The 17,529-nt window shown below is 45.5% G+C and overlaps 1 protein-coding gene across 2 annotated transcripts; it reads right to left on the bottom strand.

The window, feature by feature from the left end:
• Positions 1–236: 236 nt before the first annotated feature.
• On the bottom strand, positions 237–15,294 carry LOC122376860 (U4/U6.U5 tri-snRNP-associated protein 2-like). 2 transcript variants are annotated; one of them, XM_043356830.1, is made up of 13 exons: positions 14,939–15,294; positions 12,623–12,775; positions 11,616–11,729; positions 11,073–11,248; positions 10,329–10,432; positions 4,958–5,079; positions 4,351–4,451; positions 3,378–3,460; positions 2,695–2,797; positions 2,356–2,547; positions 1,858–1,998; positions 1,020–1,106; positions 237–583 (listed from the first exon to the last, which is right to left on the bottom strand). In XM_043356830.1, the coding sequence occupies exons 1-13, from the start codon at positions 15,042–15,044 to the stop codon at positions 545–547; spliced, it is 1,521 nt and encodes a 506-aa protein (XP_043212765.1). In that variant the 5' UTR covers positions 15,045–15,294; the 3' UTR covers positions 237–544. The 2 variants fall into 2 exon arrangements, with proteins under 2 accessions (XP_043212765.1, XP_043212763.1); XM_043356828.1 differs by having other exon boundaries at positions 10,329–10,516; positions 14,939–15,156.
• Positions 15,295–17,529: the final 2,235 nt, after the last annotated feature.

Genomic DNA, 17,529 nt, shown 5'->3' with positions numbered 1-17,529 from the left:
TCACACAATGCCTGCCCACGGACAGCTAACCCACGTAGCTGAAAAACAATACAATATGTTTTAAGCAGGTACCAACTAAATTAAATCTAATTTTGATTTAAATTTTTAACTAAAAAAAAGTCGCTCATGATTTGCGATTAAGGGCGCTCGGACTTCAGACGGTATCGGGTTTCGCCTTCGTTGTCTGTCATACCCGGGGTATGTCATAAAAGCGAATCCGCTTACGAAAAGAGCCCTTAGAAAGACCATTTGTCTATTACAAACAAGGCATCACTTCATTCATCAGCAGTCAGCAGGCATGGTGACAGTACTAGCACAGTGGGGTCTCTTTTCGCGCTGATCAGTGAAATGACGTCATTGGACCGCGCATAATACCACCAGTGACGTCACGACATCATGTCAAAAGCACAAATGACGTGATATCAACACGTATTAAGTTAGAAACGTCATCACGACGTCAGCACACAGTACCACAACGTATGATGTCATCAGTGGTGATGAAAGGCAGTGAGCCGGCCTGCCGATTGGTCGGTGTCTGACGTCATCATGACTTGTCGGTCGGCGTTTGCCGTAGTTCGTAGATCTGTCGACAGGAAACAGAGTTGATGTCAACGGTTAAAAGTTAATAAAATATAACATTTTGTATCATTTTCAGTGTTTCTATAAATTGAAAAGCCCTCACTTACATAAAATTATACGACACTTGCCTTACATGGAAAAATCACCTGCAAAACTTGAAGAAAGAAATACGAAGAGAAAATACCCGTCCGGCAACGTTGATCAAACTAAATAACTTCCACCCATAGCTAGTATGTAAAATTTCTACTTCACGTCGAAAGGCCATAGAAAATGTCTGTTCTCTTCCCTGATACTACTAACTACAATGCCACAAACGCAGCCGATATCAACCCACCCGAAGGTAACATAAAATATATATGACCCGCCACTTTAGGATAATCACAGCGTAAAAACCGATCAGCACCGGGATTCGAACCGTCGACCTGTCGATGACTGCTCACCTGGATGTAGGACTCTGTGAGTGTGATCATCTGGGGGAGAATGTCTCGCACGTGCAGATCCTGCAGCTCGTACCATCGGCCGGTTCCCTGACAAAAAAAAAAAAAGAAGGAAAAATCGGGCGTCAAATACTCACGAATATGTAAGTTGTTGTTTGTTACATCATATCTTAGAAACTCCCTGAAATACCTACCATAAGAAAAATATAAACTATATGAAATAAAACTTCATGAAAAAAACTGAAAATCATACAAAAATTATATGACTGAAAACAATGATCGAACTACAAAATGCATTATTGTACATTGTAATGGAAATAATAAATGTCATATTTATCACAGGATCTATTAAATATATTTTTTTCACAGAGAGGGTAATTGAATCAAAATAAGTAAGATACCGCAAAAAATATTAGAGAGCTTAGGATTATTTTCAATGTAAAAATTCAAACAAAAAGCGCTTCAGCTATTATACACAAATCTTTGCTTATGCTGATATTGTAGTAAGTAGTAACCACTCATTTATTTGTGGAATTATTTACTCAGTTTGTTTGTTTATCGGAGCTTTACGGCGCGCCAACTACTAGAGTCATTTTGCGACCATAATTTTTATTCAGGAATTATGTCGTCTTCCAAGGGCTAGAAATTAGAATGTTATGTATATATTGAGACAGACACAACACATTCGGGTGGACGCGTTTCGTCAAAAGACTTCTTCAACACCCCTTCAGAAATGGAAACAATACAAGCACACACAAGAATACAGCTTGCACTAAAACTAAAAATAGACTAAAAGCATAAAACTAAACACATAAAACTAAAAATCACGTTTACCACTAACCCGATGAAGCGTATGGCAGCGGTAGGTTCCTTTGCCGGCCCCCGGCTCTCCATCGTGTACGATGTTGGTGATGAGGTCATAGACAGTCTCTCCGGCGGCGGCGGCGCAGTCGGGCGCCAAGTACTCGGCCAGGTCGATGTTCTACGGAGAGACGTGGGTTCGATTCCCGTCACGGAGTTTTATCGGTGGGACGGAGATTTAGGCGGCATTTGAAACAGGCGATTCTTAGGTGTGTTAGTCATGCTTAACGAATTGGGAAGAAAGGTGGTGTTTGATGAACTGGGATTTAAAAGATTGCAAGTCTTTGATGTTCTAGTAAATCGCTAATCCGAAATGACTGATAAAATGAGGCAATGAGTAAGCTTTATAAACGCAAGAAAGAAATATCCACTTATTCTTGGAACATTATGAAATCAGATACAGTACCTATGCGAATTTTGGGCCTACTATACATCACCTTTATGATTTATCCCATTATCCGGTTTTCACGGCACCAACCTTGATGGGGAAGTTGACGATGGTGGGGTTCTTCTCCACGAAGAAGGTGTTCTTGGTGAAGCGTTTGATGCAGAGAATGAGGTACGGCGGCAGTCTCGTCAGTTCGAACCGCTTGACGATCTCTTCTTTGTAGGTTTTGTACTCCTTTTCCTCCTTGCCGTTGAACTTGTTCAGAAGCGTGAACAGAGACACCTGGCGGCGAGAAGATTAAGTGTAAGCTGTATTTCGCGAAGCTAGGTGATAAACCCTGAGGTAGCCGATCCCTAATCGCTACAGTCTACAATTCACTGTTTGGTATAACCCCAAAAATACGATAAATCCATGTAAGATAACGCTCACCTGCGGGATGATGTTCTCTTTGAGCTCATCCCTGAAGAGCGGAGGTGCCGGCAGGTCGGCGGTCAAGTACAGGAACGGCATCTCCTCCCGCGTCTCCTGGTATCTGAGGACGGCGAGCGAGAGCAAGGCGAGCGAGGTCAGTGAGGGGAGACACACACGATCCATTCACTATAGTTGTTACCATCATACCATACCCAATCATAAAAGGAAATGAAAAAGGAAATACATGATTACAATAGGAAAAAGGAAACACGATCCACCGATCACTTCATATGGCACAGTCCACCGCATAAGCAATGCACGGTTTCCGTCGTGGTTATGGTTTGCTTCTGTCTCTAAGAAACGATTTGCCAGACTACAATGAAACTTGAAATGTAGCTTACATGTATCGTCATGTTTGCAGCCGCAAGTTTGTCGTTTGCTATATACTCCTGAATCAATCAGTAAAAAAAAAAATCGTCAGTCAAAGCCATCTGTTGAGATTGGTAAAACCGTACATTACTTCAGCGGGGTGGGCTTAACCTATTACCTAACCATGACAAAAATAGGTGCACGCCATTGTAAGAGAACTAGGTCCGCCCAATCCTACATATAGTACCTATACACCATTTATAAGACTGCACCATGTGATTGAGTCTCCGAAGAGGAGAAACTGAAGGAAGACTGGAGCTATGCGCACTCACTCAGGGGTCTCGAGAAGCTCCTTCTTCTGCTCCGCCGTCAGGTCCTCTGGAGGCATCCGCCGGCTGTAGACTCGCATCCGGCCCTGAGGAGGTCAGGTCACGTCAGGTCAGGTCAGATTGATGCTTAACTTACATCCGACCCTGAGGAGGTCAGGCCAAGTCAGGTCAGATTGATGCTTAACTTACATCCGACCCTGAGGAGATCAGGCCAGGTCAGGTCAGGTCCGGTTAGGTCAGATGGATATTAAACTCGCATCCGGCCCTGAGGGAGGTCAGGCTTGGTCAGGTTAGGTCAGATGTTCTCTACACTCATCCCGCCCCGGGGGATGTCACGTTAGGTCAGACATTTACTACATCCACATTCTAACCTGGGGGAAGATTAAAATGTGTATGTTAGGTCACGTCAGACAACTGCAGACTCACATCCTGTCCTGAAGGAAGTCAGGACAGGTCAGGTCAGGTCAGGTAAGGTCGGTCGGCGACTATAGTGTAGATCCACTGCCTGCCCTCTAAGGTCGGGTCGGGTCAGGTCACGTCAGGTCAAGTCAATCAGGGATTCATCCACAACAACTGGGTTGGGTCATATCAGGTCAGCGAGCGCCCGGCTTTCTCACCAGAAATCAGGCTGCCCCGAAGTGTCGGATTGCCCTCGATAGTACCGAAAAGTATCATTACGTACCTACCCTACTAGTTACGCAAAACCCACCTATCTCACTAAAAACCGACAGTCTCAGTGAGCGCTTGTCTCAATAGGCATCTTAATATCTAAGGAAGTAACCCACTGTGCCAGTAAAATGAAAGAAATCAGTAAGCTTATTTCCTGTTTTGTTTTCATTTTGACATTTTCAGAATATAGCATGAACGAAGGCACAATAAACAATAAACGATAAATAAACATCATCTCAGTAGGCACTGAACTGTCGCAGTCAGTGCTCAGTATCACAAAAGTTCGTAAATTCTTCCTGTCCCTTACCTGGAAAGCCTTGTAAATGATGGACGAGTTTCGCTTCTTGGTGCCTCCCAGCGCCATGTGAAGAGCGTTCAGGAACCATGACAGAAAGGTCACAGGGTCACCTGGAGGTCAGAGAGGTCATCTGAGGTTAACGAGGTCATGTGGAGGTCAACGATGTCACTCATTAGGTCAGAGAGGTTATCTGAAGTTAACGAGGTCAGCTGAGGTTAACAGGGTCATCTAAGGTCACGAGGTCAGCTAAGGGCACGAGGTCAGCTAAGGGCACGAGGTCAGTAAGGGTCAAAGACGTCAGATGAGGTAACAGCGTGTTTAGAAACCATGACGAAAAGGTCAGCGGGTCTGGAGGTCAACGAGGTCATCTGAGGGCACAGGGTGGTATTACAACACGATAAAAGTCTCTGTACGATCTGAAATGCGCGATAGGTCAGATAATGCTGTATGCAGGGATAGCAGATGCAGCAATAGCAGATAACGTTACAAATCGAAATAGCTAAACCTGATCTCTTGCCGATATGAGTAATGCAATCGATGCTTCATATCTCACTCTCCTCAATAACAGTAAAAGACTAAAACAACCCCACCATCCCATCTGTCCCGTATTTCTCACCTTGATCGGTGAACTGGAACCGTTTCCTACTACACAGCACCACCGCCTGCAGCATCTCGTGAGGGGAGACGTGCGCCTTGAAGTTGCGGGGGTTCCACAGTTTCCGGACCAGTTCACCGAACCTGAGGAGGGGGAGGGGTAAGGGGGGTTATGGATGATCATGGATATCGGGCGGTCAGAGCATGGTACTGGAATGAAATATCTAGGTACCTATGGAAATGGCCAAAGTCGCGGTTATTTTATTATACCTAATCATAGCGATAGGATGGTTATTCAAATGAAATGGTCACAGATTGAGCATTGGAATGGAAAGGTCAGAGAGATGAATTGAGACGAATTTGGAATGTTCAAGGGAAGGTAATGGAATGGTCACGAAATGGGCGCAAATATGAAATGGTCACGGCATAAACTTGAATTTAGCGTTGTTGTTGCCGTAGCCTACACAGCAAGTCCGCAGATGAACTTTCACGGGCTGTCAGATGGAAGATTTCGGTAAGAAGAATTTTTCATTTCAAAACTACAACTTCAAAACTAGAGCTAAGATGAGAACTACAAAAACAGCAAAAAAGGCAAGTGAATACATGCATATAAAGTCACTGCCCCTTAAGAGCTTGTACCTTGTACCTTGTACCTTGTACCTTGTAGAATACGAGCTGTTTGAGGTGTTCTACACCTGTTTTGCTCGCTCTTTGTTTGAATTTCTTAATCTTCTAAGTAGTTTAACCGTGATTTTTTATCATGTAGCAAGTATCATTGTTATAATTGGCTCTTGACTTCTAAAGATGCCTGTATTTTTCTCTTGCCCATAGCTTGTCTAACAATGCTTTAAACTCGTTCAGTGATGGGGCCATTACAACCTCTGCAGGTAGAGAATTCCAGTCATTAATGACTCGTATGCTCCAGTGATTGCTTCTTGCCCTCGATTGGGCATGGGGCTTTGCGACCTTGAGCGGGTGACCTCTTGTAATTCTACATGTGGGCTCAGCAAAGAAGTTTTCCCTTGGCAGATCAAGCTTACTGTGCATTACCTGGTAGCATAATATAACATCGCCTCTTCTTCTTCTATATTGGAGTGAAGGAAGCCTTAGAATTCGAAGACGTTCACTGTACGGCAGATCACGTATGTGGCTTACCAACCTTGTAGCCCGCCGCTGGACCCTTTCCACCATCAACTGGTCTTCTTTATTGTGAGGTCCCCAGATAGCGTTGCCATATTCAAGCAGAGGCCTTACCAAAGTCTTGTATAGGAGCGGAAGGGTCTGTGAGTCGATGTTGGCAAATGATCTGCGTATTGCACCAAGCACACGGTTAGCTTTTTTAACTGCTTCTGCTGCTTGAGTTCTGAATTTTAGCATTTCATCAATTGTGACTCCCAAGTCTCTTTCTTCTGAAACTTGCTGCAATGGGACGTCATTTACAGTGTATTTTTGCTTGGCATTGTTTGTTCCTAGATGTAGGGACTTGCACTTTGATGTGTTAAATGGGAGCATCCATTCTTTTGACCACATCTCAAGAGCATGAATATCTGCTTGAAGTGACTGACATTCCTGTTTGGACCCAGAACAGCCATATAACTTGGTGTCATCTGCAAACATGCGAACCTTATTTTTCAGCATGGTGGGAAGGTCTGCAACGTAGAGAAGGAACAAAGTCGGACCGAGGACTGTCCCCTGCGGAATGCCACTAAGTACAGGTGCCCACTCAGACTTGACTCCATTTACAACGACTCTTTGCTTTCTTCTTGTCAAGAATGCCTCAAGCCATGCTAGAACTTGGCCTCTTATACCAAAACATTGAACCTTCTTTAGCAGTCTTTGGTGTGGAACAGAATCAAAAGCTCTTTGAAAATCACAGTAAATCACATCTACAGGACGTCCTTCATCTAGTTGTTTAGTCCAGTCTTCAAAGCATGTAAGAAGCTGACTAATGCAGGAACGACGTGGTAGGAATCCGTGTTGTTCGTCACATAGCTGCTCGGTTTCTTGTAAGTGTTTTATAATTGAATCTCGCACCAATGACTCGCAAACTTTGGATAAAACTGAGGTTAAGCTGATCGGTCTGTAGTTGCTTGGGTCATGCTTGTCGCCTTTCTTAAAGATAGGCACAATCTCCCCTATTTTCCAGTCTTCTGGAACCATCCCCTCCACTAAAGACTTGTTGATCAGGACACACAGTGGGAAGCTGAGTGGGCCTGCAAGGTCTTTAAGTATCTTCGGGTGCAAGCCGTCAGGCCCCGGTGCCGCCGACGGGTTCAGCTGACGAAGTTTGGCTTCAACTAAGCCAGGAGTAACACTGATGTGATCCAGTACTGAACCAGTCCATGTTGATGCAGGATGCGGTATTGATGACAGATCCTCAACCGTAAACACACTGGAGAACACTTGGTTTAAGATGCTTGCTTTGCTGCCATCATCTGTGATATCAGGCTCAGCTCCGTGATTCATCCGCAGGTTGGCAACTCTTGCCTTTGTCTTTGTTCTGCTGCTAACGTAATGCCAAAAGGCTTTCGGGTTTTCTTTTATGTTTGCAGCAAGCCTTTTCTCGTATGAAAAACGAAGCGACCTAGTCAAGCAGCGAAGGTCATTTCGGGATCTGACGTAACGAGCATAACTTTCAGAGTCCTGATGAAGTACGTATCTGAGCCACATCTTTTGTTTCCTGTTCTTCATACAAAGGGCTTGTTGGTTCATGTATATGTTGCGATGTTGGCCAAACGACTTTTTGACCGGAACACAAGTGTCAATGGCATGGCGGAGTTTCGTAATAAAACAATTGTAAAAAGCATCAGCGTCGATAGAGTTCATCTCAGTCCATGATGTACTACACAGCATTGCCGTCATTTTTGGCATGTCAGCCTTATACAAGACTCGCTTGTTGACAGAACTACGTTCTGGGGCAGAGTAGCATTCAAGCTGAAATTCCAGCATCACATGGTCGCTGCAACCCAAACCAGGTCTCGTTCCCAACCGTTTGACCATATTCTCTTCATTGGAAAACACTAAGTCGAGCAGACTTGGGACAGTTCCTTGCCGAAACCTTGTAGGCTGCAGCACGTGCTGGTGGAGATAGCAATCTCTTACGACTTCTAGAAATTCGTGACTGTAATGGTTGCGTGGAGCTCTGCTGAAACCTAATTCCCAGTCTATATCACCCATGTTGAAATCCCCCACTATGAGCAAGTGAGACGGATTCGCTGCCTCTACTTCCCGAAATAGTTGATTGAGCTGCTTGGTGTTTGATGCATCCGTCGACGGACTTCTATAGATGCAGCCTACTAGCAATGTATCATTGCCAGCAAGACCAACTTCAATCCATAATTGCTCTCTGAAGTTCGTCTTCGGATAGTATTCCCCGACTTTGAGGTGTTCGGCACAATATATCATGACACCTCGGAGTCCACTGGCTCCCAGATCAGACTGGGCTGGAGAGAAATTCAGGTGCATGGTGTATCTTGGGATTTGAAGAAAAGCAGGATTAATAGGTACAGTTTGCGCTTTAGGGATAACTTCTGAAATACAAATTATGTCCGGCTCATTTCCTGCGATTTCCATGCACAGCTCATCCCTTTTGTTAAGAAATTGATCCGCATTTGTGTAAAGTATATGGATCACTTTGCCGAATGATCTGGTTTTACTTGACTGACATCATAAGGCACGAGGACGACTTCCATCAGCAGCGCCAGCTATGCACCTTCCAGAAGACGTACGTGACACTTCATCACAGTTAGAAGGATGATCACTTCCCATCGATGTTGTCTGTCCATTGGTGGTTCTTGGTTGGAGCTGTCTTCTCGTACTGCTTTGTACAATTCTTCCTCTTTGAATGACTAGGTTCAGCTCGCCACCAGCTCTCCTTCGGGCTAGCTCATCACGCAGTTGTTTTCCCTCCGCTCGCTCCTGTGCTGACAGATCTGGGTTAATGAATATTCTTGGAGAAAACCTGCAGTGCTTCAGCTGACTGGCTTCGCGTAGAATATCCCATTTGTTCGCCTCACTCTCGAGCGTCACTATTAATAGTCGCGGCCTAGTGTCCTGCCGCTTACCAGCTCTGAAACACCGCACGGGTGTCACGATCAGACGCAGCTCTTCGCGTACGACCTCGGTAAATTTGGTCAGATCATCTTTCATTCTGTCTCTGCCAGTCTCGCTTGTGGATTCCGGCAAGTTGAAGACAACCACGTTTTTCTTTCGCTTTTCTCTATCTAGATGCTCATCAAACATCGCGACGATCTGCTGCCGTGTCGCTGCAGAATCCTGCTCTTGTGTCTTGGAAATGTCCTGCTGGGGTCGAGTAATCGCTTTTGAACCAAATGCGGCACGTTCATCAGCTGACTCTTCCGTTCCCATGCGATGTACGACGTGCGAAGCTGGTCGTTGAGTGGTCTGTTCCAGGCGGCCTACCTGGGCCGATAAGTCACTTACATTTGCAGACATCTTGCGCAGCTCATTTGTCATGGACTCTAGCCTCGCGCCCGTAACGTCAACAACGGCGTCACAGAGTCCAGACACCTGGGCGATGCAGGAGAGCTGACTGTCGTTGTGTTTTTCTATCATATGCTCCAGCATTTTTGCTTGGCTTTGCACTACTCTTTCTAGGTCTTGCTGTCCGCGCTGGATAGCCTCAGCTACCTTTGCTTGTGTTTCTATAGCAATCTTCAGCTGATGTTTGTGATCGTGCAGAGACTGACTAACAACGTCCATCTCATCTATCAGTGCCACTGTTGGAGTTAACTTCTTTTCCACTTTGCAATCACGTACTTTCTTCTCCACTTTCGTGACAGGTGTGTCCAAAGTGACTTTGCAAGTATCGCAGATCATGGGTCCATTTTCTGTGTCAGGAATGTCACAAGAAGTCCCAACACTGATCATGTGCTGCCTTATCTTGTTACGGTGTTTTCTTCTGCTGACACGAACCCACTCGTTACTGGATGGGTCGTACCCAGAGACTGAGCAGTCAGAATCTTCAGTTCCGTCTGAACTGATCATGGTATTCCCCCGTTGACGTCAGAAGAGCGAAGGGAGTGCTTAGCTTAAAGCACGCGATCAACAACGAAAAATCGAGCAATGTAGGCGAGACTCGACTACTCGAAATTGATGAATTTTACTGAAAATATTATACTTTTCAAAAGCTTATATCTTTATCACTTTACATATTCAGTCATTCAAAATATCACAAAATTATGCCACGTTAAATTACGAGCACTTCGATATCATTTTTTATGCACAAAGCTGATCAGTTACGCGAAACGGGCAAAAGATAACGGGACGATCAAAAACACGTCCGACCTTTTTCGAGTCTCCAATAATCCAATAAGAGCTTTCATTCCAAAGCTATGATTGTGCTGATGAAGTAGGAATATCTAATATCTCACCTCTGTACGAGAAGGAACATGTTGTCTCCCGGGGGAGGCTTCATTGCGCTGTAGTTGGACTCGTCCAGAAAATAGTCCCTGATGGGGACAACATTAGACAACGCCTGAAACGGGGGGGAGTAATGACAAAGTGTCATAATGGACTCGTCCAGGAAATAGTCCCTGATGGGGACAACATTGGACAGCGCCTGAAAGTGAGGGGGAAAATATCATAATGGACTCGTCCCTAAAATAGTCGCTGATGGGAACAACATTGGAGAGCGCCTGAAACGGGGGGAGGTAGTGTCATAATGGACTCGTCCAGAAAATAGTCCCTGATGGGGACAACATTAGAGAGCGCCTGAAACGGGGGGAGGTAGTAACACAATGAACTTGCCCAGCAGATAGTCTCTGTCGGGTACAATAAAATGTCAGCCCGTAAATGTCGGTTATTTGGTTATAATCCAAGATCATACGGCAGCTTCTCTCTACTTTTTTTCGCCCCCTCGCCCAATATCCTGCTTTACCCTCTGACTCTTCATCTACATCCATACCTCGGCTCGTCTAGCATCTACCACCTCCTGCCTAATCTCATTCATTGTCTTTCAACTCTCACCCCTACTCCTCTCCCTTCTTCTGATATTCTCCTTTTCTCGTCAATCCAGCCTTTCTCCTCTTTCTACCTCTCCTTCCCCTCCCTTCCCTTTCCTTCCGTTCCGTTTCGTTTCGTTCCCTCCGTTCCCTCGCTCCCTCCCTCTCACTCACCTGAAAGATGACATTACAGTAGTCGTTTGCCTTGATATTGTTAAGCCCAACCGTCCCCGGTAGGTAATTTGACCCATCATACGCCCGAGATAGCGACTCCTGTGTGTCCAGACGGGCGATGGCAGATCTCTCGAAGGTGGGATTCAGTACATACTTGATATCCTCCAGTGAAGAATCTGGGGGAGGGGGGGGGGGGAGTTTGTGCATTGTGAATGCTGGGTCGAATTTGTTACGTAGATACGTAGTAGATCGCCAGCTACAAAAATATTGTGAGAAATCAGCATTCAAGTTTATCACTGATGTTACCTATGATCCAACACTGACATACAGATAGAGCTATTCTCACCTATGACCCAATACTAAAATATAATATATCTCAGTGATTGATTACGATCTCAGAAATCTCTCATCTTACCAACGATCTACCTCGTCTATTATCTAAGCTATGCTCTCATACCGACCTACATGCAGACCTCTGATCTTACCTATGATTTGATTCTCTAATTCTATCTATGATCTAATCACACACAACTATGATCTTACCGATGATCTCATACTGGTCTGGGAGGCAGTAGAATTTCAGCGTCTGCAGGTTCAGGAAGACGTGGTGTCCCTCACTGACACTGTGGGTGTAGGCGTGGGTACTGAGACCTCGCCCTGTAAAACAGACAGACGGGAATGGGTGGGTTTACGAGCGAGCGCGAAATAAAGTTTTTCGTAGATACGCGAAAAAATATTACGGGCGAGCGCGAGGCGAGATTTTTCGAGCGAGCAGGCGAAGCCAAGTGTTTCGTTATGAACAGTGTGGCATAGTGAATGCTTTCGTAGACAGTAGAAATATCAGAGTACGTGTAGCCGGCATAGTAGTCAAAGAAAACGTACACCGAACAATCTCCTCGCCAGAACTTTCCACAGACGAGGTAGGCTCAACTATTTACATATATACACTGTGGGCTCAGCGATCCCCTCACCTTGGAAGTACTTTCCACAGAAGAGGTAGGCTGAACAACCCCTCACCTCGGAAGTACTTGCCGCAGACTAGACAGACTGAACTATCCCCTCACCTTGGAAGTACTTCCCGCACACGAGGTAGGCTGAACAATCCCCTCACCTTGGAAGTACTTGCCATAGACGAGACAGACTGAACTATCCCCTCACCTCGGAAGTACTTGCCGCAGACTAGACAGACTGAACTATCCCCTCACCTTGGAAGTACTTGCCGCAGACGAGACAGACTGAACATTCAACCCCCTCACCTTGGAAGTACTTGCCGCCGACGAGGCAGGCTGAATAGTCCTCACCTTGAAAGTACTTGACACAGACCAGGCAGGCTCCTGGCTCAACGATCCCCTCACCTTGAAAGTACTTGCCGCAGACGAGACAGACTCAACGATCCCCTCACCTTGGAAGTACTTGCCGCAGACGAGACAGACTGAACTATCCCCTCACCTTGGAAGTACTTGCCACAGACCAGGCAGGCTCGAAGATCCCCTCACCTTGAAAGTACTTGCCGCAGACGAAGTAGGCTGAACACAGAACAATCCCCTCACCTTGGAAGTACTTGCCGCAGACGAGGCAGGCGTAGACGTTGATCCGGGACAGGGAGACCGAGCAGAGCTTCTCGAAGTCAAAGTCCAGAACATGACGATTGATGGTGTCCAAATAGGGGCACTCTTTCGCCTGCTTGGTCTCTGGAGTCTTCTCTGAGGGGGAGAGAGAGATGACAATTGGTGGTTAATAATGCTGGCTAAATGTTTCCTCTATGAAGAGAGGATGATAATTGGTTGTCAGTAATGAATGGGTAACTGCATTCGATAAAGCTGAAGATAAGATCTTTTTTAATTTTATGAGGAACAGTGTAGGGTAGGTGAGTTTTTTAATGGCAACATAATGCAAATTGGTTGTCAATGGTGGCGTAACAATTATGACGTGCATTGGTAAAACCTACTATGTTCGGTTCGGTTTCGGTATCGCGATTCGCGGTGGACACACTTGTTATCGGTTGATGTATTCACTATTGCCAGGAAGTGGATTGTCAGATCCTCGTCCTGGCGACACTCACGGAACTGCTCGGGTTCACAGAACTGCATGGACCACTCAATGACACTGCTCGGGTACGAAGGCGACCGTCGGCAAAGGGCGGTGACATATGACCCACACATTGCCCCACATGACCAGGGCCGCTGAGCGCCGGCTGGTCGGAATCGGAAAGGACGAAAAGAACGGTGGACAGACAAACATGTGTCTAAACTCAGTCAGACAGCAAATAGGGAGACAAGTCAGATAAAAAATAAAGCTATCACAGCAGACATTCTGAATAAAAGGGGGGGGATTTTGGGTCAAAGATGTATGGAACAGGTGATTACTGACATTCTCAATAGGGAGTGAATGGTAGTTTGCTGTCAGTAGTGGGCATGAGTCCTCACTGTGGATAGAAAATAAGACAATTGGCAGTCATTCATGTTAGGTATCTTCTCTGTCGGGGTAAAAACAAAAACAAAAATCATACCTATTCAATATAAGCATGCTTGATCAAGATCTTGTCAACAAACATTGCTGCTCCAACCTCGGTATCTCGCTTGCCTGTTGTGGTAAGGACTGCAGACGGCTGAGTTGGTGAATTTTTCATGACTGACTCTGGCCTCCAAAAATAAACTGACTCAGGTTAGAATTGTAGATTCTGACTGACTCATTGCTTTTTTGGTGACTCTGACTCCAAGTCTGGCTTACAAATTCAGCTCTGACTCCACACTCCTGTCACACCTGTCGAGTCCCACTGACTCTGACTCTGCAGCTTTGGTTGTGCTTGTAACCTCAGCCTGCAACGTAATAATAATTCTGAAATACCTACAATACCAAAAACTTAAATTATTCTATTGAATTATATCTTATTACCTCTTATATCATATCTTTCTTATCATATTCAGCCTTTCATATTCCATGTCATGAATTGTCAAATTTGCTTGATGCAGCTTGATCAATGGAGTCTGTACTGAACTTATCCCTTGGCTGTTCTGACTTGCCATCTTTACTGCAAAAGTTTGGCTGCATGCATTTCATTATTGAAGTTAATTGTGAAATTATATTATTAGTGAAATTATTGAGCCACATAAATAGGTACATTTAATTTATTAGATGTTCAATTTTTTCAATCCTGAATCCCTTTCCCCATATAAAAAGCATTGTGTTACTGATCTGAAAGGTACACAAACAATTTCAACAATGATTTGCCTGTCCCATAGCTCAGTTGGAACTTGGACGAGTGTTGGGCTCCTGGTATTGAGAACCCTGGTTCAAGTCACTCTAGTGCTCAAGATCTGACTCATGATCTGACTCATAACGCAACCGCCAACCTCAACCGCAGCCAGTTGAAGTCAGTGAAGTGGGACAGGCTGTGTCCCGTCTTGAAGGGCACATTAACTTGCGCAGCTAAATTCTCCTGTCATCTGGAACTGCATGATCAGACAGTAGGGTAGGTAGTGGCTGGGGTCTACGCAATAAGCTCTGCTTAGTGTAGGCTCCAGCCCTGTCAATCTGTCCATTCAAACATTTGACTCACCAGGTCAACTCACATAGTTTGGTTCCCATTTCTGTTCTGAGCCCAAGCCCAAAACATGGTTAGAAAATCTAGTAGAAGTAAATTTTAGGAACCATGATCAAAAGACACACCAGCCCAGATGGAAACACAGCTCACATGATGCTAAAAATGCATATAGTGGCTGGAATTTTGCGTCTTCAATGAGCACAAACATATTATGGGCAGCGCAACATGGAGCTTAATTTAAAAATGGGTCCCTACAAAGTACAAATTGTTAGTGAATGCGATGATATGTTTTTATTTCTTTAAATGATGATAAAAGGCTTACTTTTTAATGCAGATGGTTCAGATCCATCTTGCTCGTCTTCCTCTTGCAGCTTTGGCTTTTTCGCTGGGGCCTCTAAAATTTCACTCATGTTGCGTACCTCCTTCATTCACTGGAAGTAAATGTACACGAAAAGATAATTCCTGTAAGTGAAATTATCAAAAACAACCGACTAGAAAGAAAACACACGAAACAATCCCACAGCTCTCAAAACGTGTAAATATAAACTATAAACAAAAACAACCGGCGTGTGTGCGCCACTTATGACGCAGCACAGCGCCACTCTTGAACGTTTTACCCTCGTCAAAATAGCATCAAATCCATATTCTGAAATAACACATTCACTCCGGAAAGTCTTGGTGTGGGCATGCGAATTCACTGGCAGTGGCATGCAATGTTGAAATTCAGCCTTTTGTAATTAAACTCTCGCCGTCACATTCCATTTGCGTCCTTCGACGGCACAAGGGGGGCTGGTACGACCCCCCCTCGCGTTTAGCGGGCCGCTGATCGAGCTAGAGCTTCACGGAAAAAAGAGCGTGTTGCCCGTCACGAGAGGAAAGTGAAACCGATGATATCCAATCTTAAGGTCCTAGGCTAGGTCATCGGTTGACCTTCCAGGTCAGGTCAATGACCCGAAAACCGTGAAAATCGGGACCTGTTAGTAACCGCAGGTTGTTTGAAAAGACAAACACTATTCGTTAGAATTGTGTTTTTCTATTGAAAAACAACCGGAGCGGTCCTTCTCCGGGCTATGTTTTGCAAGTCTGGCAGCGAATTGGGGCAACTTGGTCGCAGCCTAGACGAATCGCTCAATCTTCGTAAAAAGTTCAGTGTATGGGCTCCCGGAGGCGATCTACCTGATGGCATCGGTCGCTACTCGCTTAAAACCTCGTGGCACGTGGCACGTGCGTTTCAATTTTCGCCCATGTTAAGTCAATGGGGTTTTGGACACTTTTTGCGCGATCGCCAATAGCGGGAAAACGAGCCAAGAAGGAGGTGGTTTTCTTCCCAGCATTTTATGGCAAACACGTTTGGGTACACGCTCGTGTGCGCCGTATACCCGCCAGAATCTCGTGGCACGTGGCACGTGCGATTCCATTTTCCCCATGTTAAGTCAACGGGGTTTTGGACACTTTTTGCGCGATCGCCAATGGCGGGAAAACGAGCCAAGGAAGAGGTGGTTTTCTTCCCAGCATTTTATGGCAAACACGTTCCGGTACACGCCCGTGTGCGCCGTATACCCGCCAGAATCTCGCAACACCTCTATGCACAAGGTCAAAGTTGGAATTTTGCTGTGTCCCATGTTAAGTCAATGGACGGCGATGCCGAGCCTTTGCAGAGACATTTTCTTTCGTTTATTGTACAAAATTTTAGAGATAGAATTTGCCCAAACTCTTATATCTTGTAGAGGAAGGAGCATAGTACATGCTGGTATGCTTCATTAAGCTGGCAGAAATCGTTTTTTCTAATAAAGTTCGTTTGAAAATGAAAATTTTTAACATGGAAAGTCAATGGGAGTTTCTTTATTCCTCTATAACTTTTATCATTAGTAAGATATATAGGTGAAAAGGTCATATAATATACAATTTTTGATGCTCTTTCCACTGATGCCTAGAACGTCACTGCACGATGTGCCGTTTTTAAGAAAAAGTGTAAAAATCAGGGCTCGACTGTGACTTGAACCCAACCACATTAGAGTATACGAACAGGTGACGGGAATACCTCCCGTGTGCGGATGCGACACTGATTATTGCTAAATATTAGCAGTCGGCCGCCGTGGGGGCGCCTTGCAAAGCTTCTATCTCCACAACTGCTTGACCGATTCACTCACGGTCTTTTGTGTGGGATAGCTTCTTCCTTTCTTACACGTAGTGTGCTATTCTCGATGCGTATGGGTGACCCCTAATGCACGTGCCACGTGAAAAACGGAGAGAAGTCAGTTTCAGTAACAAGTCTAATAACTCTGTAGTTATTTTGCCGATTGCGCTGGTACTTGGCATGGATGTCGGCACGCACCCGGCAATGCATTTCCATGAGTCACGGTTGGGGTGCCGCTGCACGTGCGCACGGGCAGGGTGACGCTTCCAGATCTCGAGAACGGCTGGGCCGATTGTGATCAAACTTGGCACACCGTTAGGGATCGGCGAGTAGGGTGCCGTGCATAAGTCAGATGGGACTCAGTTTGCACGTGCGCACGTGCAGGCTGACGCTTCCATATCTCAAGAACGGCTGGACCGACTGTGCTCAAATTTGGCATACCACTAGAGACTGGTTAGTAGGGTGCCGTGCAAAAGTCAGTAAGTATGTATTTTCATGTGCAACGGTTGGGGTGCAACTGCACGTTCGCACGTGTAGGGGTCGTTTCCAGATCTTGGAAACGGCTGGGCCGAATGCGATTAAATTTGGTACACCGCTAGAGACCGGCGAATAGAGTGCCGTGCACAAGTCAGTTGGGACCTAGCTTGCACGTGCAGGGTGCCGCTTCAAGATCTCGAAAACGGCCGGGCCGATTGCACCCAAATTTTGCACACCGCTCTAGACGGGCGAATAGGGTGCCGTGCACGTCAGTTTTTAGCACACCCACTCCGGTCTTA

The sequence above is a fragment of the Amphibalanus amphitrite genome, unplaced genomic scaffold (genome assembly GCF_019059575.1).
Source record: "Amphibalanus amphitrite isolate SeventyFive unplaced genomic scaffold, NRLGWU_Aamphi_draft 002352F_arrow, whole genome shotgun sequence".
Taxonomy (NCBI): Eukaryota; Metazoa; Arthropoda; class Thecostraca; order Balanomorpha; family Balanidae; genus Amphibalanus; species Amphibalanus amphitrite.
Note: the sequence above shows the minus strand (reverse complement) of the source record. Positions and strands in the feature narration are given on the sequence as shown.